Genomic DNA, 25,161 nt, shown 5'->3' with positions numbered 1-25,161 from the left:
TGCCTCTTGGCGTGGCTTCCCTGACAAATGCAAAAACAATGTCCTTGAACCAAGAGTGAAACTGAACTATCTAAGGAAAACACTGTGAGCAAACACTGTGAGCTGAGGGAAACCATCTGATTAGAAGAGCTCCCCTCGGGAGCACGCTGGGTTCAACCCTTCCACAGGAGGAAGGCAGCCGCTTCTCCCGAGGTGGGGACTGGAGGGCACAGGGGACTGAGGCCATGTCCACCACCATATATCAGGTGGTGGGTTTCCTCCTGTCCATCTTGGGACTGGCAGGCTGCATCGCTGCCACGGGGATGGACATGTGGAGCACCCAGGACCTGTATGACAACCCGGTCACCTCGGTGTTTCAGTATGAAGGGCTGTGGAGAAGCTGCGTGAGGCAGACCTCAGGCTTCACCGAATGTCGGCCCTACTTCACCATCCTGGGCCTTCCAGGTAGGCACCATCTGACACCACACCGGAGGAGCAGGGCAGGGTGGGGAAGGGTCTGTCTTCTCTCTACACGGCGATGGGAATCTTGAAAATCACCACCTGGCTGAGCCACACACTCACATCCGGGTAAGACTCTGGCAGCTGTGGTTCAGGCTGGAGAATGAGAGGAGCCGTTGACCACATCAGAGACGGTCTCAGTCAAAGATGGGGGAGGGGGGGCGGGGGGGCTGGAGAATTCCAAGCAAAGGGGTCGCTAAAGAGTAGACTGCTTGCAGAGCATGCTCATAATTCAGCTATTATGTTTCAAATAGAAAATAACTTGCCTGGCTATGTGTGCGAGTGTGTGGTTGTGTGTGTACATGATCCTGACTGCCCACCCTGGGGAATAGGGAAGAAATATGGTGAATATTTTAATGCCACACACAAAATGAAGAAAATTGAGAGGTCATTTAGCTCATTTTCAATTCAATTCAATTTTTCTTTGAAAAGTTGGACTCTCAGTGGGTGCCAAAAAATCTCATTGCTATTAACTTTTAAATACCCCTTTTCTGTATTTGTGTTGAGAAGTCTGGTATACACTGCTAAAAATCAATGTAGGTCAAAATATGTATAACTACAGATGCAACAGACATACTGATGAAACAAATTAAACCCCCACTTTTAATACGATAATTACCTCAAATAGGCATCATATCAATTTTTCATTTCATCTACTGTGGGGGTGCTCACTGAATACCACTTCCTTTTGTTTTTTAAGGAAGCAAAAAGAAAATAAAAGGCCAAGCTAACCGGGGGCTCCACAGGTGCTACAGGTGGCCACGTGGTGCAGGTGGTGGGAGACGAAAGGGCTCTGCCTCCTTTTGAAGCAAACACCTGGTCATCAGGTGCATAGGAATCAATTTCCACACAACAGTGAAGCGCCTGGGAAGCCCTTGCTGTTGGATTGTGAGGAGTGAGTCAATGAACACCTCTTCCTTTTCAGAAAGAAATCAAAGATGAGGGAGACAGTAGAAGGACCTGGTTTTTATTCAAGTTCATTTTTGGAAGTGCCAACAGGACCTGGGACTGAAGGCAAAGAATTGCTGGGGGGCGAGGAGGAGAGCCTGGCAGAGGGAGGAAAGCCAGTCTGATGGGGGCAGTGAGCTCTGCATTTGTGTGAGAGGAGAGCTCAGAAGGGAAGAGATGCAAGAACGATCGCTTGCTGGATTGCTAGCTAACTCTAACTTTAACTGTTAAATGAAGAAAACAGGCTGCTTTCATCTTCAAAATCACAGAATGACTTCTCGCTCAGATGGCATGCACCTCAGTCTCAGGCTGCAGCGCACACCATCAATCTCAGCTCACTCGCATCCGACGACCCAGATGTGGTGGTGGTGGTGTATGGTACATGGAGTCGGCTCCAACCCATCACAACCCGGCGCACAACAGAACAAAACACTGCCCGGTCCTGCCCATCCTCACAATGCTTCCTGTGCCTGAGCCCAGGATGCAGTCACTGTCAATCTCTCTCCTTGAGGGCCTTCCCCTTCTTCACTGCCCGTCCACTCTCCCAAACATGATGTCCTTCTCCGGGGACTGGTCTCTCTGACAACAGGTCCAAAGTCTGTAAGAGGAAGTCTTGCCATCTTGCCTCTAAGGAGCACTCTGGCCTTACATCTTCCAATATAGATTGGTTTGTCCTTTTAGAAATCCACTGTACTTTTAATATTCTTCTCCAGCACCACCGTTCAAATGCGTTGATTCTTGTACATTCTTCCTCATTCAATATCCAACTTTCACAGCTTCCAGAACCTTCCCTTTGTCCTATATTGCCAGGCTTCATTGCTGCTCCCCTCACCTGTCTTTTGTATGCAACTCAGTGATCCTGTCCATTGACGCTTCTCATCGCTCCTCCTTTCCACCTTTACCACTTTCTCTGCAGAGAAAGGCTCTCTCCGCATCTCCCAGCCAAGGCCCAACGCTGCTGCTCAGCCCCTCCCCCTTCCTACCTTTTCCATCTGGCCACCTCACTTGTGCAGATCCTCCTTTCCTGGGAATTCTTCCCTTGGTTCTGTTCATCGTCATACGCTGTCATTCTGGTGAGGTACCAACAAGCAAAGTAAACAGCTAAATTTGTCCACTACCTCGCCCTCTTCGCCCTTCCCAATCTGGGGTCTGACTTGGTTATCTGTCCATTTGCTTCATACAGCACCTGCATTTCATGTTCCTCCCACTAGGTAAGAATTCTTTCCCCAGACTCCAGCAGAGGCCCTGGTACATAGCAAGCTTTCAGCAAGTGCTTGATAATGAAATTGAACTTAATCAGAAGAGTACTTCATTTTGAGTGTTTATGTGAGCCATTAAAAACAAGTCAAAGTTTCCCTGCAAAAGCCCGGCACTTGCCTGTGTTCTGCAATTGGCAGTTCTTATGGCTCCGTGCCTAGCACAGGACTTCATGCTCCTGCCTCCAGCAAATGCATTTACTCATTCCAGCTTCTAGTCAGCAAATCTGTTTTTTCATGCCTGCTTTGTTACCAGCATTGCAGGGACCATCAAAGTCAATGTCGTTAGAATGAGCTTCTCCATGGTTTGCTCCCTGACCATAGCTGGGGGAGAGTGGCCTCTTCTTGCAGCTACACCAGTCAAGGTTGCTAAGGCAGGACAGATGCACACCACACCTCAACGATCCCAGCCAGGGCACAGCGCCTGTCACTTCCATTCACCACCCGCTGGCCAGAATGAGTCATGTGACCCTGAGGGCTAGGAGACTGGAAAACACATGGCTGTTTGATGAGCACCAATTATGCACACTATAACGACCATTTGGACAGTAACTTCGTGGGCTTCAAGAGAACCACCACGCTGAGTTTAATTCTTCTCTACAGGACGTTCTTTTCACAGCAAACCAGCCCGCCGAGAGCACAAATGAAGGCGCACCACTGATTTATCCTCATTCCTCAGACAACTAGTATCTCATTTTTCCATGTATAAAATACGATGTGATGCAAGATAATATATAGTGGGTGCTGTTTCAGAAGACAGACATTCGGTGAGGGTGATCAGGAGAGAGGGGGGTTTTCAACTATGAAAATTTCTTCATTAGCAAGCATGCTAATGGCCACAGGAGAGTGGGGGAGTATACTTTTGATTTTTAAAGCGTCGCTTTTTCAAGATATAAGGCGGAAGAAAGGGGGTGGTGTCGATGTGGTGTTCCTGGGTCTGGTGGCTATTTGTATGCCAGTTCAGGCCAGGTAGAACGCTCGTAGAGAAGAAGCCCAGCGGCCACCAGAGATCCCTGGGCTGGTTCAAACCCACAGTGAGGGAAGCCCTGGAGTCTCAGAGAAGAGCCTCGGGGCCAGTGAGCTTGGAGATGGACCTTCTTGATCGTGAGCGCTGCACTCAGAATGTCTGGCGCCCCCACCATCAGTTAGGGCCCTTGGGAACTGTTGGGCTACATCGTGGTCAGGAAGCTGGAACCAGGGGGCCTGCTGGTCCTGTTTTGCATCTCTTCCAAAATAACACTGCGGGGCTGGGACAGGGGGAAGTGTGTGCTTGGTTCTGTGCTGAGTCTCCTACTGGAGCTGGTAAATATCCACTGGCTGCTGCAGTGTGCAAACCAAAGGATAGCGCCCAGCAGCTGCCACAGAAGTGTGTGCCCACTCCCCCATTAACAGTGGCAGAACAGCAGCCCACCACCAGTTAGCAAAGACATTTCTTTGATAGAAGGTTCCCCAAAAGTTCTTGGTTCTTGGAACTAAAGTTCCCACCTATGAAATACCTGAGATGTGTGGCCATGGAGAATATTCCCTAAAAGGGTAGAGTGGAGAGTAGCTGGCCCTCATGCAGCAGGAGTGGCTGCAGGTCACTTGGCCTTCAGAAATGCAGATACCTGTGTGATGACTCACACTTGGCTGCCTGAGGTAAGGGTCAGGAGATTTCCAAGTGGGCATTTCTCAAAAGGACCCTCAGAAGCTGGAGGCAGGAAGGTCGGGAAACGGAGCCATCAGAGAAGGGACAAGAAGGTGGCTGTGGACACCTGGAGGATGCTGAGGAGCTGGCTGGGATAACATCAACCAGCCGGGGCCTAACACTTAAAGGCGACTCTGCAAAGCCATCTGAAGCAGCTGCTTCCAGTGTTTTCTGAGAAGGACCTGAAACAGAGGAACCAGGCGAGAGGCCAGGAGAGAGAACTGAAAGTCTCAGAGTTTCATTCAGACTTAGACCGTCAAGAAGTAAGCCATCGAGGGCCATGAAGACACAAAGCAGGTACCATTACAATAATTAAGCATCAAAGATGCTTCCAATTCTGAAGCGCTTCCTAGATAAAAGTCCTTCTCTTACACATTATCACTTAGGACTTGTTCAGTCATCTGATCTCTCTCTAGCTTATTTGGAATTTAGAGTCAGAGAATAATTTAGTTCCGTTCCACAAACTGAGTGTGTTATGTAATCCCCGGATAAGTGAATGAGGTGAATGGTGGTGGTAGCAAGACTGTCCATTTGGTTAGTCCCACCTCAGATTCGTTGATGGCTCCTAAGTCCCTCTTGCTGTATTCCAAATAGTAACGCGTAGGGCTTGAAACAGAAACAAAAGAGCTGTTTCACAAGAGCTTGTCAGTCTAATCTTCACAAACACACACGGAGGTGTGTATTCACTTGGTTTTTACAAAGATGGAAAGTGAGACTCAGAGAGGGGACAAGAAAAATGCTCAACTTCCCAGGGAAAGAATATGGCAGGTGCAGGAGGCAGCCCAGGCTAAGCTGTGCCCTTTCCCTTCCCTGGGATCAGACTCTGTGTCTACATCCCAGCTAGACAGGGTCGTCTTTAGAACCAGACAGATCATTCTGGAATTGAGTGACGGATGCAAAGGATGCATCTTCATCCAGTTATAGCAGGATCATTTGCTATAAACCATGTGCTAAGTTAGGTAACTTGCTAAAGAGTAGATAATTTGGCACATCTTTCCCATTTCTCTTCCCTGAACATGGTGGAAGGCTCCATGGAGACATCACTGACCAGCAGTGTTTCCCCGACCATGTTTGCAAACATTCAGGCTGCCTTGGGCACAGCAGCAGGGCCCAACACTTAGCACTGGAGATCTGGGATCAAGGGCACAGCTTGGCCAGCTACATCTCTTGGCCTCTCTTTGAGACCCTTTGAAAGGGCTCATAAAAAGGCCTTGGTGTGAAAGTGCTCAGTGGCTCATCAAGACGTCACTGCTGGCAGCAGTGAGCCCGTAAAGCTCACAGAGAAACAGGCAATTTCTCCAAAATCAAGTCTCTCTTACGAACCCCAACATCCAAAGTAGAGATCGTTTAAATTGCTTCTTCTTAGCCTCTCCTCACTTGAGTTCTGACCAGGTCACTGTTTCTCAGCCCCTTTTCAGGCACTTGACTTTGTTCTTCAAATGACTGGCTACATTTCCCTCTTTTTATCTCAATGTGAGAATTTTTTTTAATGATAATAAATGGGGACTTTCCCATTAATCATAGACAGTGTTTTGTTTTGTTTTAAATTATATAACATTCAACCCAGAGAATAATTTGATAGAATCTGAAGCTAAATTGCCTAGAAAAGAAGGGGAAATATATATACCCCCAATTGCTCTTATGGCCCCTTTTCAAAGGTGCTGCCTGTTGGTTTCGGCTTGTTTGGGGCTGGATGCTGCTCCATCAAGATGAGTGTTCACCACAGTGCAGGGAAGCCGGCTCTTCTCGCTCTCCAATTTTTGGTGGAAGAGACTGGGCTAGGGAGGCTTAGTGATTATCAGTTAGTAATAAAGTTGAATTAACACCTAGTGGGCCTCTTAGTTGTCAGTGAAACTGAAGTATGTTGACACAGAAATGCCTTTTATCCAAAAGTTAACAAACCAAACTCACGCAGGACCATCAAGGCCATGCTGCCCCTATAAGACAGGCTGAAACGGACCCTGTGAGTTCCCGAGGCTGTAACTCTTCACTGGAGAAAGCCCATCTTTCTCCGAGGAGCGGCCGGTGGTTTCCAGCTGAGGACCTTGCTGTTAGTAGCCCAATGTGTAACCACTATGCCACCAGGGTTCCTACCATGCCTGGTACAGATGTAGACAAATATCTAGACAGTGTGTGATGTTTCTGGGTAATGCAAAGGCTCCGTGCTCACCTACTAACTGGAAGATTGGTGGTCCGAATCCACCGAGCAGCACCCTGGAAGGCAGACTTCTCTAAAGATTACAGCCAAGGAAAGCCTGTGGAGCAGTTCTACTGTGTAATACATGGGTGCCCCAGGAGCGCAAAATGATTTGACAACAATGGGTTTGATGTGTGTGTGTGTGTGTGTGTGTGTGTGTGTGTGTGTGTGTGTGTGTGTGTGTGAAGGAGATACTGTGGGGATCTGTCAACATATATGTAAACCCCAAGAGAACCTGTGACGATGTGGCCGCGAGAGCAAATTACTTGTGCTGATTTCCCCAAGAGCAAAGCTGTTCAGATTGAGGCGTCTGGGTGCCTCCTCAGCTGGTAGTTGTGGTGACTGTGAAGGGCAGGGCAGTCCCTTCCCAAAGCATCCTGCCCTAGATTGGACTGTCAATGGTGGGGCACCATTTCTCGGGGGACAGACACTCCTCCATCAGAGGTGCTGGGCTCAGCCCTTGCCTTCAGAGTGATGGGAAGAGCAGAGAGGAGACTACAGCTGTACCGCCTCCCCTCCCCCTCCCTCCTGGGTCCATGTTCGATCGCCTCTGGCTCGTGGCAGATCTTCCCCTTCCTCCTCCTCTCAAACCCTTTCTGACCCACCGCAATCCCTCCCACGTGATTGTCTCAAATACTCAGCCCTGTTTATTCAGCACTGAATTCGGTCAACGCAGGCTGAAGCCCTGGACGGGTGACCAGGAACAGCCTCTTTCTAAGATACGGTCGCACCGGCTTAGTTTTATTGTGGTAGCATGTGGTTCTCGCAGCAGTTCTAGGATTGCTGAGGAAACTCCGCTTCGATGAGGTTAAATGAGTTGTGTGTGTTCGTGTGAGGAAGCCCAGCTGGCACCCATCCTTCTGTAGGATTTCACAAACTGCAAAGGACGTCCTTAGTGATCCCTGAGAGTTCACGAGAACCCGGTGCCTGCACGTCTGTTATCTAGAGTCTGGCCTCCCTCAGACTTCTTCCTCTGGGAGTCTCCCCAGTCGTCCTCAGCTAAGGCGCCTTCACTGGCTCTTTCCACCTCTGCTCTGAGGCCAGCCTTGGTCTGAGGGCGCAGGGCCCTTCCCCAGGAGGCCCGCCCACGTCCGTCCTTGGCTTCGGGGAAATGGCTGGCTCATCAGCCCCTTTGCGCCCCACGGCTCGGTGGCGTCAGCCAGTGGCAACGCGTTCCTCTCAGCTCCCTCAGGCTGCGCTCCTCCTCCTTAGCCCTTCTTGACAGCTGTTTTCTCACATTATTCCTTGAAAGTGTCTGTTGTGAAATAATTCACTGAAAACTTCTGGGCATGGGTCTAAAAATGTAATATGTCTTTAAAATCTCCCCGGGGAGGTTCTGAGGTATAGCCATGATTGAGACCCACCACCCTAAGTCTTTGCAGACCACAGAAATGGGGCAAGGGTACCTTAGCTGTTGGTCCACTTGTGGGGGGCGATGAGGTAGTTTGCAACAGGGAGGGAACATTGAGTTCCCACTTTTCTGTTTGCATTGTCAGGCCTTATTTCTGCCCACCCTTCAGGTCTAATAACACGGCATTGTTCATAGGGAGGAATGCTGCAGCCACACCTGTGGCGCAGAATATCAGGCTGGAGATTCCACTGACTCACCTGTTATTGACTGATAAGGCCTCTGGCTCAGAATACCAAACAAGGGACCAACAGCCAAAGGCCTTGCCCTGGAGTCAGCACTGACATACAGTGGCCCCCTGTGGGTTCCCGGGAGGGGGCTGTGTGAATCGCAGCCCAATACAGAGCCACTATGCCACCAGGCCGCCACGAAGAAGAGACAAGGTGCCTAGAAGAGCAACTTGCCTATTTGGAGCCAGTTCCTCTGGTCATCTCCCTATGGGGCAGGATGAGAATCCCAGCTAGAGGGAAGTTCAGTGTACCACCTGGCATCTCCATGGTCATTACTGGACTTGGGCATCCTTTGGTCCATCCATCCAAGTCAAGAGAATGCAGGAAAGAAGTAAGATCTTACCATGAAAAGCTCACCTAGCAACTGAGAGCCTGAGGAAAAGGCAAGGACAGAGATAGAGAAGGCTGCCAGGCCTCCCATGGTCAAGGCTCCTGTGGCAAGCCAGTTGCAATTCTGTAAGGTCTCTCTCTCCAGGCTAGATTCCAACCTCAGTCCTTGGCTCCGCGCGAGAAAGATTTCACGCCGAAGCCGGGCTCGTGATCCAAGTGAATTTAATGAGAGTTAAAAGAAGCTTCAGGTTTTACGTGGCACCCATAGGATTCCTCTGACCATGCGGCCTGGAAGAGACTGCCCCAGGTCATGCAAGGATCTCTTTCCTCCCAAGAAGACGACCAGACCACCCAAGCAAGACAAGACCCTCTCCCTCTCGGTTCTTGCCTTCTTAAGGGTTCCCGGGGGAGGCGTGGTGAACGACCCCAGGTCGATCCCATTGACTGAATTGCAGTCACCTGGCCCAGGTGGACTGCTCCAGGTGTAACGCCCATCTCCGCCCATGGGCGGGAAAATCCAGCTTTGTCCTTTGCTGGCTCTCCTGGGCATGCTTAAATGGACTTCCCAATTCCCTAAGCTAAGCTGCCTAACAATTATGTCCATCAAAACAGTGCCCCTTCATTGAATCAGTGCCCCTTCAGTCCACTAACATCACCACCTTTTTCACCCAGCAACATCAGAGAAGGCCATCGGGCTCGGCTCCAGCCACACACACACACACACACACACACACACACACACACACAATGTTTTCAGAACAAATATTAGAAAGACCCAATCGAAAGAGAATCAGTTACCCCACTCTTGCCAAGGGTTCAGGATGTATCATCTTAAATTATAATTTTTCATAAAATATGGAAGGAGCAGTCTTAATCTTACATGGCTAGTTATTTGTTGGTTGGTTGGTTGCTGGGTTTGGGTTGTTTTATTTTAACCAGATGCTTCATAGGTGCTTCTCAAAAGGGATAAATGATTGTGTTCTCTGAGTAGCTTCAGAGTTCACAGAGAAGACTAGAACAATTTATTAAAAACTTCTAAGTTCCTTACGAGCCCTTGTGGCATGGTGGTCCCCCAGTCAGACCCCAGTCTCTCCCTGAGAGAAAGATAAGAGTGTGTACTCCCATGAAACGCTGCAGTCATGGAAATCCCGGGGCAGTTCTATCTTGGCCTATAGACTCACTATGAGTTGGAATCAACTTAATGGAAGTGAGTTTTGAGTTAAATACGTTTAGGAGAGACCCATGAAGACATATCATTCCTATTCTGTCCTTTCCTTGGCTGTCCAGTTTCTTGAAAGGAGTATCCCAAAACAGAACAGCTGAGCCTACTTCCTGAAGGCAAGGCAACCCTACAAATATTCTCTGTACTTCTGTTCCTGGTCAGAGGCTTGTTGACAGAGAGCATGCAAACTACACCATGAGCTTCAGCACAATGTGGTCCTTTTGTGCTTCCACTTCCCACCCACAAGCATCGTCATCCTTTCTCACTCAACAATGTCATGGGAAAGCTATGTAGCTCAGTCGCAGCCCCATGACACATACGATGTATTTTCAGAACAAACATTAGAACCATTCCGTCTAAGGAGAGTCGGCAATCCCTGGTACTCACAAGGTGAAGGGAAGGTTGAGGTTCAGGACTCTAGGTACATATCTCATCTTCCCAGGTTACAAATGACTTGAAACCAAAAACCAAACTCACCACCATCAAGTTGATGTCAACTCCTAGTGACTTTATAGGATGGAGTAGAGATTCCCTGTGAGTTTCCCCAGGAGCAACTGTTGGTTTTGAACCACTGACCTGTGGTTAGCGGCCCAACTCATAACCACTATGTCACCAGGACTCCTGCTTGAGGAAAAGATAAATTTCTCATGAAACTTTACCCCTCCTATATCTCCAAAGGAAGATTGCAGGCACTTTGAACTTAAATAATTTCTGAGTGAAAACAAATTCATGGGCCATCAGAGTACACCAACATCTGCTGTTAGAGAGTACAGGAAGGAGAAAATGAATGCACAAGCAGGTGCCATAGGCTTGCCTTTGTTGCCGAGAGAATGGGCAAGGATGTCAGTGCTATCAGCTCTCCCAGGAATTGCCTGATCCTGATCCTGAAGTGTTGGTCGACATCATGACCAATACAGTTACCATAGGAACCTACAATGACTGTTGGCACTATCCAAGATTCTTGCCAGCAGAAGAGAAAAGTTAAAATCAGGAGCTTCTTAGGAAGAAGAGAATCAGAATCCAGTGACTGAGTTGGAATCAATAGTGTGAAACTCGAGTATCTGATCCCATCTTCTCCAGCACAAAGGAACACTTGGTGAGGATGCTGTCAGAGCCTCTTCCTCAGGCCCTTCAGAGGCCTCTTTAATAAATTCCACATGATCTACCTCTCTTTTATCAATATTTTTCATTGATCTCCAATTCTTCCATCATGACAAATTGCTTCATGAAACACCTCACAGTGAATAAACTGGCAGCTCCACTAATCTTGGCCATATTTGAGATGGAAATCTCCCCGAAGAGAAGGGTGAGCATTTGCTCCCAAGATGCCTAGAGGAGCTGGGTAAGCTCGTATCTTGAGATTCACATTTATAAACCACTCCCAGGACAGGCTACTCCCTGAGGTGATTTGGGGAGAATGTTCCTTTAAAAATTATTAGCATCCACTTTGAAAGATGATGCTTTATGGCAGGATCTTGAAGTTTAGTGGATAGATTCTATTCAGAGGCTACCCACCTATGCCTTGATAAGATTTTTCCAAGCTAAGATACCTCAATGTAGTGTGCTGTGATTAGAAAACAATGATTTTGGAGACAGTTCTGGATCTGACCTGGTCTACCTTGCCCTCAATGTGTCATTTTGGGTGAGTTACATAGTCATTGACCCTCAATTCCCTCAACTGTTAAATGAAGGTAATCTTATCACCTATATTTCAGGGTGTTTAATGAAGACAAAGATTATTAAATACCTGAAAAGGTCCTAATGATTCCCCATCAAATATAACAATTGGTTCTTACAACAACGGCAGGAGAAAGCTCTGTTTTATTTATAGCTCCCTCTGGATCTCTTGCTGACAGCAGCGTAGAATGGCCCTTGGTATTTTCTTCAAGAAGAAAAATGTTTTAAGTACTGCTCCTGTTCTTGTTCCAGCCTCAAATTTCAATTTTTCATGGGCCCTTGAGCACACCCTAAGATCACCACCCGCCCCTACTCCCGTCATTATTATTGGAACTATGCAAGGTCTGGAGCCTTGGTGGTGTAGGGGTTATGAGTTGGGCTGCTAACCGCAGGATAAGCAGTTCAAACCCACCCGCTCCATGGGAGAAAAATGAGACTTTCTACTCCCACAAAGAGTTACAGACTCAGAAACGCACAGGGGACATTCTTCCCTGTCCTGCAGGGTAGCTATGAGGAGGAACTGACTCTATGGCAGGAAGTTTGGTGGTGTGGTTTGGTTTGGTTGGGTTTGGTTTGGTTGGTTTAGTTTGGTTTGTTGGTTGGGTTTGGTTGGTTGGTTTGGTTTGGTTTGGTTTGGTTTGGTTAGGTTTGGTTGGTTTGGTTTGTTGGTTTGGTTTGGTTTGGTTTGGTTTGTTCGTTGGGTTTGGTTGGTTTGGTTTATTGGTTGAATTTTGTTGGTTTGGTTTGTTGGTTGGATTTGGTTGGTTGGACTTGGCTTGATTGGTTGGGTTTGGTTTGGTTTTTGTGATGCAAGATCTCACAACTTTCCAACATGAAAGCGTTGGTGGTAGCACTCCTAGAAACTGATAGAATCAGTCCCGGTGGACCCTGACTTACTCTCTTGTCTGGGCCCTATTGAGACTGTCTCTGAGGTGGTGTTCCTCCTCTTTTAAAAAGGCCTCCCTGGAAGACCATCCACCAAGCTGTTACAATTAGCTAGCTCCAAAAGGTGGAATTGCAGGTTATTGTTTTTATTGTTTCGGTAGTTTTCAGTAGAAACTGAAAATTTTACACAATCATTCATTGCTTATGTAATTGGGGAAAATTAAGCTATTTCACATAAAAGAAAAGTGATGCTTTTTACTTCTGCTCTGAGAGTACTCTGTAGATACAGTGATTCTGTAGCTAAGAGACTTGTCAAGACTGGCCCTTCCAGCCTGAAAGGGACTTCAACAATCCCTTTGAGTCCCTGTGGAAAATCTCCAACAGGAAGGCCTTGCCAGGAGCATTTCCAGAGACAGATTTCAAGTAACAAAACTCCAACCCAAATTAGCTTAAGACGTTAAAGGGCCATTGTATAATGATCATTTCGATATCTTCTGGAATCCAAGGAAAGAGTAGCTAGAACTGTCAGATGCTAGAGCTATTGGGTGCTCACACTGTCAGGACTCTCGATCTCCCTCTTGGGTCTGGTCTCACCAGCTATCTCTACCTGATAGAGTCCTAGGACCATATCTTACATCTTCAGCCGTGAAGAGAGGCTGACTGAGATTCTCACCTGTGGCTGAAGTTCAAAGTACTAGCATTGTGCATGAATATCTCATCTGTCCACTTTGAGTCAGATGCCCATGCTGGATTGATCAACTTTGGTTGCACTGTGGGGTGGGGCATGACCTGAAAGTCAGGCTCAGTAGTGTGACTCAAAGGATGGCCTGTGGACTGTGCTGACCCATAAACTGTATGTTTCCCATATGAACAGTTCCAGTACCAAGACTCCTGGAATAACATCAAAGATGTGATATTATTTTTCCAGAAGATTGATTTGTGACAGATTGGTATAACAAATTGTAAATGGTTTCAGACGCTCTGATGCAAAACTTATTTATATAAAACATGATACAGGTGATGTAAAATTAACCGTGGGTGAGAGGGGAAAGGGAGATATACTGGGAAAATAAAACACATGACATCTCCATGTAGTGTCATACTCTTCTTCTAGCAGAACTACCCACACTAGCAGTTCATCTCTCTGAAAGACATTGAAAACTCACTGGTCTTCTGTATATAAATTCTAATACACTTAGAATTGATATGTTCAATTATACTTCAGCATAAGTTCCATGGGGCAGAGACTGTCTGATCTATTGAATATTGTCACCCAAGTATCCAGTCACTCAGAAAAAATTGTTGAGTCTCTTTCAAGATGCACTAGAAATAATGCTGGGTATAGGTAAGGCAATCCCGTTCTGTCATGCTCTCCTGTCCCTGGGTGATGGAGAGAGTTCCAGCAGGGCCCACAGCTACCATTGATTACTGTAATGGGGACCACTAATACACAATGGCCTATTGAACGGCCAAAAATCAGACATTGGACTTTTTATATACACTTGAAACATTAACCATTGCCTTAATAATTCCTTTGGAAAGAGACAAAACTAAAGAACCTACCTTGGTCTATATGTTAGTCTGAGTAGACTAGAGAAACAAATTCATAGACACTCATATGTATATAAGAAAGAGCTTTATATATAAGAGCAACTGAATATTGAGAAAACAACCCAGCCCAGTCCAGATCAAGTCCATAAGTCCTATAGTAGCCCATATATCAGAAACCCATCTATAAAGTCCTCTTCAGACTCACGAAACACATGCAATGATGCCCAATGCAGGAAGATCACAAGCTAGTGGGTAAGAAGTCTTGTGGATCCAGTGGTGTTGTAAGCATCTCAGTACTGGCAGGGGTCTCCACGTGGCTTCTCCAGCTCCAGAGTTCTAGTGCCATCAGCCTCTCTCCATGTGTCTTCTCCACAGGGATGTCTTGCAGGGAGTGAGAGGGGAGAGAGAGAGCGAGAGAGAGCGAGAGAGAGCGAGAGAGAGCGAGAGAGAGCGAGAGAGAGAGAGAGAGAGAGAGAGAGAGCAAGAGAGAGAGAGAGAAGGGGGGGGGGGAGACTGACTCCCGCATCCAGGAAGGAAATACAGGAGTTCCCAAAATCCTCAGGAAAAGTCCATGCTGACACACAAGTCTCATTGGCTATATCACAATTGACAGTCCAACCCTACACTTTTTTAAATCACTTTATTGGGGGCTCATACAACTCTTATCACAATTCATACATACATCCATTGTGTAAAGCACATTTGTTTGTACATTCATTGCCCTCAACATTTTCAAACATTTGCTCTTCACTTAAGCCCTTAGCATCAGCTCATTTTCCCCTCCCTCCCCACTCCCTGCTCCCTCATGAACCCTTGATAATTTATAAATTATTATTTTGTTATATATTACACTGTCTGACATCTCCCTTCACCCACTTTTCTGCTGTCCATCCCCCAGGGAAGAGGTTATATGTAGATCCTTGTAATTGGTTCCCCCTTTCCACCCCACCCTCCCTCCACCCTCCCAGTATTGCCACGCTCAGCACTGGTCCTGAAGGGATCATCTGTCCTGGATTCCCTGAGTTTCCAGTTGCTATCTGTACCAGTGTACATCCTCTGTTCTTAAAAATCCTCTGATTTTTAAGGTAGAATTGGCATCATGATAGTGGGGATCGGAAGCCTTGTATGCTTCATCGTTGCTACACTGCACCCTGACTGGCTCATTTCCTCCAAGTAATCCTTCTCTAAGGGGATATCCAGCTGCCTACAGATGGGTCTTGTGTCCCCAATCTGCACTCTCCATCATTCTCAGTGATTTGATGTTTTTGTACTTTGATGCCTGATACCTGATCCTATTGACACCTCATGATCACACAGACTGGTGTGCCCACTTGTTTACCTTCAAGCCTTTAAGAATACAGACACTATATCTTTTGATAGCTGCAACCAACACTTTTAATCCTCAAATTGACACCAGGTTATGTAACCACCACAGTCTATCACGTAGAAGTCTTGGGTTCATTGTATTCCATAATGGAATAAAGGTTTTCCTAAAGTGAAGAAAGCTATAGGAAGCACTGAGTCCATATGGAAATGGAAAGAAAAGAAAGATGTTTGAATTAGAATTCACCACTTTATTAGTGTACTATGACCTCTTTCAAGAATTTAGAATAGCAAGCCATTCCCCTTAGACAAAAACCATTCCCCCTTCCTGAACCCCAAAAGAACAAGATGCAAAATGGGTTACTTAAAATCCCAAGGGTCCTTTCAGCTCAAACTGTTCTTAAAGCTCTTATTCTATAGATAGCTGATGCATGCTCTCATCAATCAAAGGATTGTAAATGCCATGGTTTGCTCTCCCCGCCATTCCATATCCCTTGACAATGACAAACTCCATGGCTTATGGACTTGCTATTTCTCGAAGGTCTGATGATGGTTGCTTTGTCTTCTTAATCCAGAGTCTAATCAGTCATGTCATTGTTGTCCCGGTGAGTCGGCTCTGACTCATGACAACCCCATGATGTACAGCAGGATGAGATGTCAGCTAGACTAGCATCAATTTCATCATCACTGGTATTGTAGGCTTAGAATTGCTGCGCCCGTGTATGGCGAGTGCCTTCTATCCTGACGCTCATCCTCGGCATGGCATGTGTTGTTAGGTGCTGTCAATTGCGTTCTAACTCATAGCAACCTGATGGACACCAAAAGCAAGCCCTGCCCCGGCAGTCCTGTGCCATCCCCACATTATGAGGCTTAAGTCCATTGTTGTTGCCGTCATTGTGTCACTCTAGCTCATCAGGGGTCTTCCTCTTTTTCTCTGATCCCCTTCTTTCCCGGGGGTGGTGTCCTTTTCCAGGGACTGATCCCCGCTGATCCTCTCACTCTTCTCACTGCCGTGGATGTAATGCTGAGTCACAGTGACCTCCTGGGGAGTTCTGAGATCGTGGAAAGCCCCATCTTTCTCCTGTGGAGCTGCTGGTGGTTTCCAATTGCCAATCGTGCGGGTCACAGCTCAATAAGGAACCATAACATCACAGGGCTCCTTAATCCCTGCTGAAAGCATATCCGAAATAGGGAGGTGACGTTTCATTCTCACTTCTAAAGAGCGGCACTCTGGCGGCACTTCCTCCAAGACAGACGTGTTGTTTCTCTAGTGGGCCGTGGACTTTCCGTGTTCTTCGCCAGCCCATAACTTGAATGCATCCATTCTCTCTTCCAGATTCCCCCTATTCATTACCTAGCTTACGAGATGATTGGAAATGCCGTGGCTTGGGTGAAGGGAACACAAATCCTTTGTTCTTTTAAACTTAACCAAAAAAGTCTTTTGAAGCAGGTTGGCCTAATGCAGCGTCTCATTTGATTCCTCGACTGAGTTCCAGCTTTGTATTGCATTGGCCCATGTATTCTGTAATCAGTCCTGTTCTGGTGGTCTGACTTGTGTGTTTCCGTCTTGTCCTCCCATCACAGCCATGCTCCAGGCGGTGCGAGCCCTGATGATCGTGGGCATCGTCCTGGGGGCCATTGGCCTCCTGGTGTCCATCTTCGCCCTGAAGTGCATCCGCATTGGTAACATGGAAGACACTGCCAAAGCCAACATGACGCTGACCTCTGGGATCATGTTCATCATCTCAGGTAAACCAGGTGTCAGGCTTCCCTCTCTCAAAGGTGCTCCTGAAATGTCCAGAGCAAAAGCCAAGCTGTCAAAGAAACGGGGCCCCTCCAACCCTGCCGGCATGGACCAGAGCTTGCTTGCACTATCTAGCTATCTAGTTTGTTAGTTAATCGTTCTATTGGAGGCTTCTACAGCTCTTATAACAATTCATCTATCCATCCATTGGGTCAAGCACATTTGTACATATGCTGTCTTCATCATTTTTAAAACATTTTCTTTCTACTTGAGCCCTTAGTATCAGCTCATCGCCCCCCTCCCACCTTCGTGAACCCTTTAGAAATTATTATTTTTCATATCATACACTGACCACTGTCTCTCTCCACCCACTTTTCTGTTATTTGTCCCCCTGAGGTTGGGGTAGGGGATTTTGTCAATCATTGTGATTGTTTCCCCCTTTCCCCCACTCCTTCCCCCTATACTCATGGTATGGCTACTCTCATTATTGGTCCTGAGGGGATTAGCTGTCCTGTATTCCCTATGTTGCAAGCTCTTTTCTGTACCAGTGTACATGCTCTGGACCAAAGCTTTTTATACTGGGATGCGAGTTGTACATTCAGCGGTCCAGTCCACTCAGTAGAATTAACACGAGTGCTAAGGTCCCTCCACCAAGATGTTACTTCCAGACCATTGTATGAGTAAGTAGATCTCAACCATGAAACAGTTATAGAATTACATCTCTAAAAGGATTAGGAGCACTGGTGGCACAGTGGGCCACAGGTTGGACTGCTAACCACAAGGTCAGTAGTTCAAACTCATGAGCCACTCTGCAAAAGAAAGATGAGGCTTTATACTCCCATAAAGATTTGTAGACCCAGAAATCCCAGGGGCAGTTCTGCTCTGATCTACAGGGTCGCTGTGAGTCAGATTCCATTGGATGGTAGTTAGATTGGGTTGCCTAGCAGCATTATTTTGGTGAAACTCTAGGAAGTGACTTTAAGGACCTACGCTCAACATCATGAAAGGAATAGACCAAAAAGATTTAGACTGTTGACCCCTGGCTCCAGAATGCATGAAAAAATGTCTTCCCACAAACACATAAATCCTTCCACAATTAATGAGATGGCTATTATAAGTACTTCACATAGTGTCTACCATATAATTGGAATTCAATCATCAATGTTTACATTGATCATTTTGTATAGAAATGAAATATTCCTACTCATCTAAGCTCATTTAAGCCTTGGAATTCCCTCTCAGCTATCTCAAAAACATTGCAACCGACCCCTTTTGAAGCTTATTCCAGAGCATTCTTGTTCTTTGTCCACAGGTATCTGTGCAATTGCTGGCGTGTCTGTGTTTGCCAACATGCTGGTTACTGACTTCTGGATGTCCACTGCTAACATGTACACGGGTATGGGTGGAATGGTGCAGACTGTTCAGAACAGGTAAGCTCCTAATCTAGGTCTCGGTATTCCACAGCAAATGCTGTTGTAAGAATCTGCTTAAACACATAAGCACAATGTAACTGTCAGTGCCTGAAATGGCACCCAAAAAATTTATCAGCGGCAACCATGCCATATGGTAAATCAACAACGAACCATAGATTCATAAGGTTCATTTCAGTGAAATATCCTTAGTGATCTGATATTTGTTTTGAAACACATCCACAGTTCCCAGGATTTAACTAACACCTTTACACAAGCCCCACTGTGTTGTAATGAAATAGGCACTATTTCCCAAAGTATGAGGCATGTACATGAGCATCAAGTGACATCCCAGCCCATCATGGGAACCTAGCTAAAAAACCCACTGCCAACAAGTCAATTCTGACTCATAGTGGCCCAATAAGACAGTAGAACTGCCCCGGGGGCTTCCAGAAATTTAAGTATTTACAGGAGCCTATAGCGTCAGCTTCCTCCTGCACAGCAACTGGTGGCTCACACTGCTGACGTGGAGGTGAGCAGCTCCACACAGACATCGCTGCACCACCGGGGGACCTGACTCAGCTTGGGCAGAAGCTTGACTAGAAATGAGCAAGGTGCAGGATGAGAGAGAAAAGCGATGCGTCCGCCGTCTAGAGCCGCTTCTTTCTCTCGCTCATTGCTGCATCCCTCCTGCAAATGTCGGGAGCGCTGTGAGCACCCGGAGTGTGCGGAACGCTGGGGATCCAAAGCCCCCACCCTCCTGGAGATGACAATCTAGCAGAAAGAACTGAAGCCCCACTATAATTTGGTGCCTGAGGGACAGTGGAACCTTGAAAAGGTAGCAGAGCCATCCCAAGACAGTTCAGCCACTCCAGAGGAGGTAGCTCATAACAAAAAGTTGCATGGAAAATCCCTGAAAGAAAGACATGTGTTCCACCTAAGTGACCCATTATTTCTGGAGTGGATACAATTGGCATTTCTCCAGCCACACCAAGAGGGCAAGACAGACGTAGGACATGGGGAATCCCTTCCTCTCTGGCTCCCAGCAGCTCCAATCCCCACACATGTTTCTGCTTTGTCTCTCAAAGGGAAAAGGAGGTGGCCCCATGAATGCCCTCGTTCTCCTCTGTGCTCCTGTGGTAACAAGAAGAGTGGAGAGAGAGGCTGACCAAAACATTCTAGTTTTCCCAGGGCTTTCCCGGTTTTAGGAGCCATGGTAGTGTAGTGGTTATGCGTTCGGCTGCTAACCATGCAGTTCAAAAGCACCAGCCACTCTTCTGGAGAAAGATGAGCTTTCTACTCCCCAAGAATTACAGTTTCAGGAATCCACAGTAGTAGTTCTGCCCTGTCCTATAGGTCTCTATGAGTTGGCTTTGACTCAATGGCAATGAGTTTCCCAGTTTTCGTACTGAAATCTTTGCATCCTGGAAATTCATCGGTTATAGGCAACTAGATGTGTGGCTACCCCACCTAGAAGAAACCTATCCTACTCCCAAGAGCTGGAAGCCTGGTTCTGCTGCTGCTGCTCCTGCACACAGAGCCACTTACTACCCACCTGCAGCCCGAATTCCAGCCATCACTCTCACACGCTATCTCCTTAGCACCTGCCACAGCCTAAGAGTCAGACCAAACCTACCACCTGCCTTCCCTCCACCGCACACAGCCTGCAGAGGTGCTCTGCCTTCATTTAAACGTGGCTTTGTTGTTTTCATTTGGATTTATCACCAACATTTAAAAGTTAGAAATGCCATAGGTTGAGACCTTGAGATTCATGTGCATCTATGTGCTCCCAGGCGATGGGTCTGCAAGCGGGGAAGGCAGGACAGTGGAGGGAAGAAGCTGCACCAGGGCGTGATTTCAGGTGGAGTCTCGGGCTCAGCCTGATCTTGGGGGAGCGGGGGAGCAGGAATCACAGCTTGGAGGTGTCTGCAGTCGAAGGATCCAGGCTTTCCAATATGCTTCACTCAGACTGAGCAGATGGACAAAGTGATTCCTGGGGTTAAACGCCAGCCAGGACACCAGAGAGTCTCAGTTGCCAGTAGATAATATAGAAGCTGGGGAAGAGGCACCAGAAACAGTTAAGGTGTTCTGCTGGGGTCTGAGCGGAACACCCCAATAGTGCCCACAACACACTGGCTGTTCCAGCTTCTTATTTAAAAAATCAGACATCTGGCACTGCCTCATGCTCTCAACAGACTGCAGCTGAAGGGGACCTGCTATTTTCCTCAGGATCCATACTCTCGAGGCCACTTAGCATCGTACTGATGTTTTCCACAGACAGTAGAGTTACAAAATCTTTGCCTATGTGTGACTCTCTCCGTGGCTGCTCTCTTTGACAGTGAAATCTGTGAGAGCCAGAACTCTATGGGACTGCCTTGTCTTCCCTGGGCTCTCGTGTTGCCTGACCACATTTCATCTCAGTTTAGTGGAAAACATTCTCTGTTTCCTTCTCTGGCAGGCTTCCACTGTACACAAGGTCTGGCTTTCATGGGTTGTGTTGTATGAGACACCACTCAGAAGAGTAGGATAGAGCCCACCCCATTTCCGTCTGATTTAACTAGAAGAGAATCTCTTCAATGAAAGGTTTTCTTTCCGTAAGCAAGGTCACCATCACGGGCACAGGACTTAAAACTCCAGCATATCTTTTTGAGGAGGCGCAGTGAGAACTGAGGGATCCTCCTCTCCAGCCTCTACACCTGTTAATTTGGAGTCAGGACTACTTTATTCTCTGGAGGCTTTGTTCTCAGGCAATTCCATTCTAGGGGACTGATCTCATTTGCTGAGCCTGTCCGGGAAAGGCACCAGCTTGGGAGTCAGACACCCCAGGTAGAAGCCCAGTGTGGGCCAAAGCAGAAGCCCTGGGAGGGGAGGGACTGTGTGTGAGAGGGGGAGGTGTTCCCCTACATCCCCGCACCAGAGCAGCATCAAGCACATAGTAGGTTCCAAAAAATAGGTGTTGAATAAATTAATGGCCACTTCAGCTGCGTTTTTCTCAGCTGAAAATGCTTACTGCTTAACCCATCTCATAAGACGGTTGCAAGGATGACGCAAGGTAAGTTTAAAGAACGCTTGGCCCACAGTAAGAACTAAAGGGACCCCAATCTCCCTCACACAGTCAAAACCCTTTGCCAGTTTGGGGGGACAGTGGATGTTTCTCTGAGACCAGACTTCTCATTCTATGCCTGGCTGACAAATGTCACTGCTGACTAACGTCTGTCACACTTCTTCTCTCTAGGGCACTATGACAAGACGGGCTGTGTCGCAAGGGAATGTGTGTTCAAAGAGGGAGGGAGCAGGCAGGGAGGACGGGCACAGCCAGGTGCCACTGGGCAGAGCCTGGAGTTGAGTCCCCACACTCACTGCGGCCATCTCCCCCCTTAGGTACACCTTTGGATCAGCTCTGTTCGTGGGCTGGGTCGCTGGAGGCCTCACCCTGATCGGGGGAGTGATGATGTGCATTGCGTGCCGGGGCCTGGTGCCAGAGGAAACCAAGTGAGTCTACAGCCAAGTGAGATTACCATCTTCTGTTTCATTAGCTTAAGTCCATGTTCGGGTGCAAGCTGCATCCCGGATGGGTAACGTTGGCATCTGTAAGAATTGTATTAGCAAAGGGCTTAATGAACGTCTCTTTACCGAGGGATGTTTCGGCCTGAGGAGAATCCTATTTGAAGTAACACCACCCTTGTAGGTGCGTTCCAGACCCCGGTGACACAAATGATTAGGAACGTGACTACTAGCTGAACGGCTGCTGCATCCAATCCAGAAGCAACTCAGAAGAAAGGCCTGGCAATATGCTTCAGACAGATCACCACTTTGAGCCCCCTATGGAATAGATAGTGCCACTCTACACACTAGGGTGGCCTGCCGTGAATCGGAACCAACTCAGCAGCAGATCGGTTTGGTGTGATAGGTGCCTTCTGGCTCCAGTGGTCTGTGACACAAGTGGTTCTCAGCTGAGGGAGATGCTGCCCCCCACGGCTCATTGGCAACACCTAGAGCAGCGGTTCTCAACCTGTGGGTCGTGACCCCTTTGGGGGGGCGAACGATCCTTTCATAGGGGTCACCTGATTCATAACAGTAGCAAAATTACAGTGATGAAATAGCAACGGAAATCATTTTATGGTCGGGGGGGCGGGGAGGGGCACAGGCAGGATTCACCACAACATGAGGAACTGTATTAAAGGGTCGCTGCATTAGGAAGGTTGAGAACCACTGCCCTAGAGCTATGTTTGATCATTGTCACTGGAAGCGTAGTGCTACAGAAGCCTAGTGTATCAAGGGCAGGGCTGCTGCTGGCTCTGAGTTACATGTACTTCCCAGAAAAGTATACTGGCCTTCTAACTCCTGGCACACATGTTTCGGGAAATGCCGCATCATTGTTAGGGTGTTAGGTGCTCTCCAGCCAGAGCCACGGCCTCGCTATGTTTGGTGTCCCTGACTCACGGCGGCCCTCTGCACAGCAGAGAGAAACCTGACTTGGTCCCGCGTCTCCTCACAATCGTTCACATGTTTGAGCCCGTGGTTTCAGCCACCGTTTCCATCCCTCTCAAAAAGGGTCTTCCTCTCGGTTCTGGTGGAACCAGGCCTTTGGGACACAGGTTGTCTACCTCTGAAGGGGAGCAGAATTTCTTACTTTATGTCAGAACTTGGCCGAACTGAGAACAAATAGACTAGTTGGTTCCCTCTGCTAATCAATTAAAATGAAGTTGAACTACAAGCCATGTCACGGGGAACGTGTGAGCTGGACATCACTGCGTGCCGCTTTCAATCTGCTCGTTCCATGGTGGAGCTGAGACCCAGCGAGAGCAACCGACTTGCTTAAAATGCAGGGATCGTTAGCAGTAGACCCAGACTTACTGCTGAGACTGCATTGGCCACCTTACCAAAGATGTCTATAGAAATGGCATGTTTCCTTTTCTTTCAGCTACAAAACCGTGTCATACCACACCGCAAGCCACAATGTCACTTACAAGCCTGGGGGCTTCAAGGCCAGTACTGGCTTTGGGTCCAACAGTAAAAACAAGAAGATATACAACGGGGGTGCCCACGCAGAGGACGAGCTGCAATCCCACCCATCCAAGTATGACTATGTGTAGCGCGCCCAGACGACCCAGCGCGGGCAGCGGAAACCCTCCGGCCAGAGCGCATCCAAGACACCAGAGATTTTACCATGATTCCTCATCGCCTTTGACCTCCTGGATGGGTGGAAGTTAGAGAAACCCTTAAGCCATCTGTGGTGGGCGGTCAGAGGGGCTTGGCCACACGCCTCGGTTTCTACATGCACCATCACGTAACAAATGAGCTATCATTTCGGAACGAGAGGCTATGGCTCATGTCTTCTGATCTTCCATTTCCCTCTTTTTAAAGTGTGACCTTTCAAACGCGATGATGGAATGTGGCTTGACTCCCTAGCAGACACTCCCGATCATTTAGACAGACTCTCCCTCCTCCACCAGGCCCCTTGAGAATCTATTTCCCAGCTCATCCCCAAGCACGATTTTGAAAGGAGAAAAAGCGAGTCAATTAAAAGACATTATTTTCTACTATTTGATGTCTGCTTCTTTACAACCAATTTGGCTATTCACAAATACTAACTGGAGAAAAGGCGAGGGGAAAGGTATTTGTAATCTCTCCAGGCCTTCTCCTCCATTTTCTTGCACGTGATCTGGGCAGTCACATGCACTAACATGATTCTCTTTGTAAGGAACCCGCGTCTTATGGTGAACGCCAGCACGGGCAGAGGAACCAGCCCAGGGAGGTGCTGAAACCTCCACCAGAGGTTTCCTGTGGGCCAGAGGCTGGTGATTATACCCAAAGGAATGGGAACAGGGTTGTGTGTGTTTGGGGTTTTTTTTGTAATCTAGGTCTCAATTAAATCATGCATTTTTAATGATACCCTATGTCTGTGAATTAATCACATCCTGCATGCACAATGATAGAAGAAAGTGGAACAAGTCATTGCTTTGATGTTGTCTATATTGTACTTTGAAAAGTCATACGTATTACTGGATTTCATGAAATGTTCAATGACCCTAGTGTTTTCCCCTGTGAGGGCTCCACACCTCTGACTACACAAGATAGAGAGTCCGCATGACACCCTGTAAAAACAAGTAACGGAACGCAACAGATTCTAGAAATGGGTTGAAAATCAGTTCTTTAAAATAAATAAAGACGGTGAATCTCATTCTAACATCATGTTCCCAAGTGCCACATGTCTATTTGCATGGCTACAGGCCACTGGTCTGGACAGTCACACTGGTTTTGCCCTGTGATCAGGTTCTCTGCTCTGAGAACTACATTTCCCTAAAGTGGTCAGACTGTGCAATACCCAAACAAAAGGGAAAGCTCTATCCAGCCATCGACTCTCCCAGTGCTTAGATCACTGCCCTCGTGAGCAAAAATCCTAAATTTCTCCTCCTAGGTCACCAAGTTTCCATCTCGGGGCCAAAACCTGGACAGGTCTCCTAGAAAAATAAGCAAGAGCTTTCTCTCACAGTTACCAAATCAGAAAGTTGCTTTGGCCCTGGGGAAAATGGCTATTGGGGATTTGTTTGCTAAAAAAATTTAAAAGTCCTCACAGAACTAGTGTCCATGAAAGGGGCCTCAAAAAGGATGGGTGAATATTAATATGGATCTTCTGGTTGGAGAGCCTGGCTGGGGACAGACCTGTTGCCCCTGTTGACAGTGTGGGCTTGTGTGCACCAAGGACCAAAACAGTGATCTCAGTCCCCTCTCACTGAGACAGCAATGATGTTAGGCCAAGTTCAATAAGAGTACTCACACAGCTCATTAGCTG

The 25,161-nt window shown here is 47.4% G+C and overlaps 1 protein-coding gene across 1 annotated transcript; it reads left to right on the top strand.

Annotated features, from left to right (window-relative positions):
- The first annotated feature begins 224 nt into the window (after positions 1 to 224).
- CLDN18 (claudin 18) lies at positions 225 to 23,461 on the top strand. Its single transcript, XM_075548844.1, has 5 exons — positions 225 to 444; positions 16,797 to 16,961; positions 18,269 to 18,386; positions 21,747 to 21,857; positions 23,290 to 23,461. Exons 1-5 carry the CDS (start codon positions 225 to 227, stop codon positions 23,459 to 23,461), a joined length of 786 nt encoding a protein of 261 aa, XP_075404959.1.
- The last annotated feature ends 1,700 nt before the right edge of the window (positions 23,462 to 25,161 follow it).

Source organism: Tenrec ecaudatus, chromosome 4 (assembly GCF_050624435.1).
Source record: "Tenrec ecaudatus isolate mTenEca1 chromosome 4, mTenEca1.hap1, whole genome shotgun sequence".
NCBI classification, from domain to species: Eukaryota; Metazoa; Chordata; class Mammalia; order Afrosoricida; family Tenrecidae; genus Tenrec; species Tenrec ecaudatus.
This window is presented reverse-complemented; position numbering and strand designations above follow the sequence as displayed.

Coding starts and splice junctions, on each gene's coding strand:
- CLDN18 (XM_075548844.1), top strand. CDS start 225: ATGTCCACCACCATATATCAGGTGGTGGGTTTCCTCCTGTCCATCTTG. Junction 16,962..18,268: donor GATCATGTTCATCATCTCAG/GTAAACCAGGTG, acceptor CTTTGTCCACAG/GTATCTGTGCAATTGCTGGC. Junction 18,387..21,746: donor GTGCAGACTGTTCAGAACAG/GTAAGCTCCTAA, acceptor CTCCCCCCTTAG/GTACACCTTTGGATCAGCTC.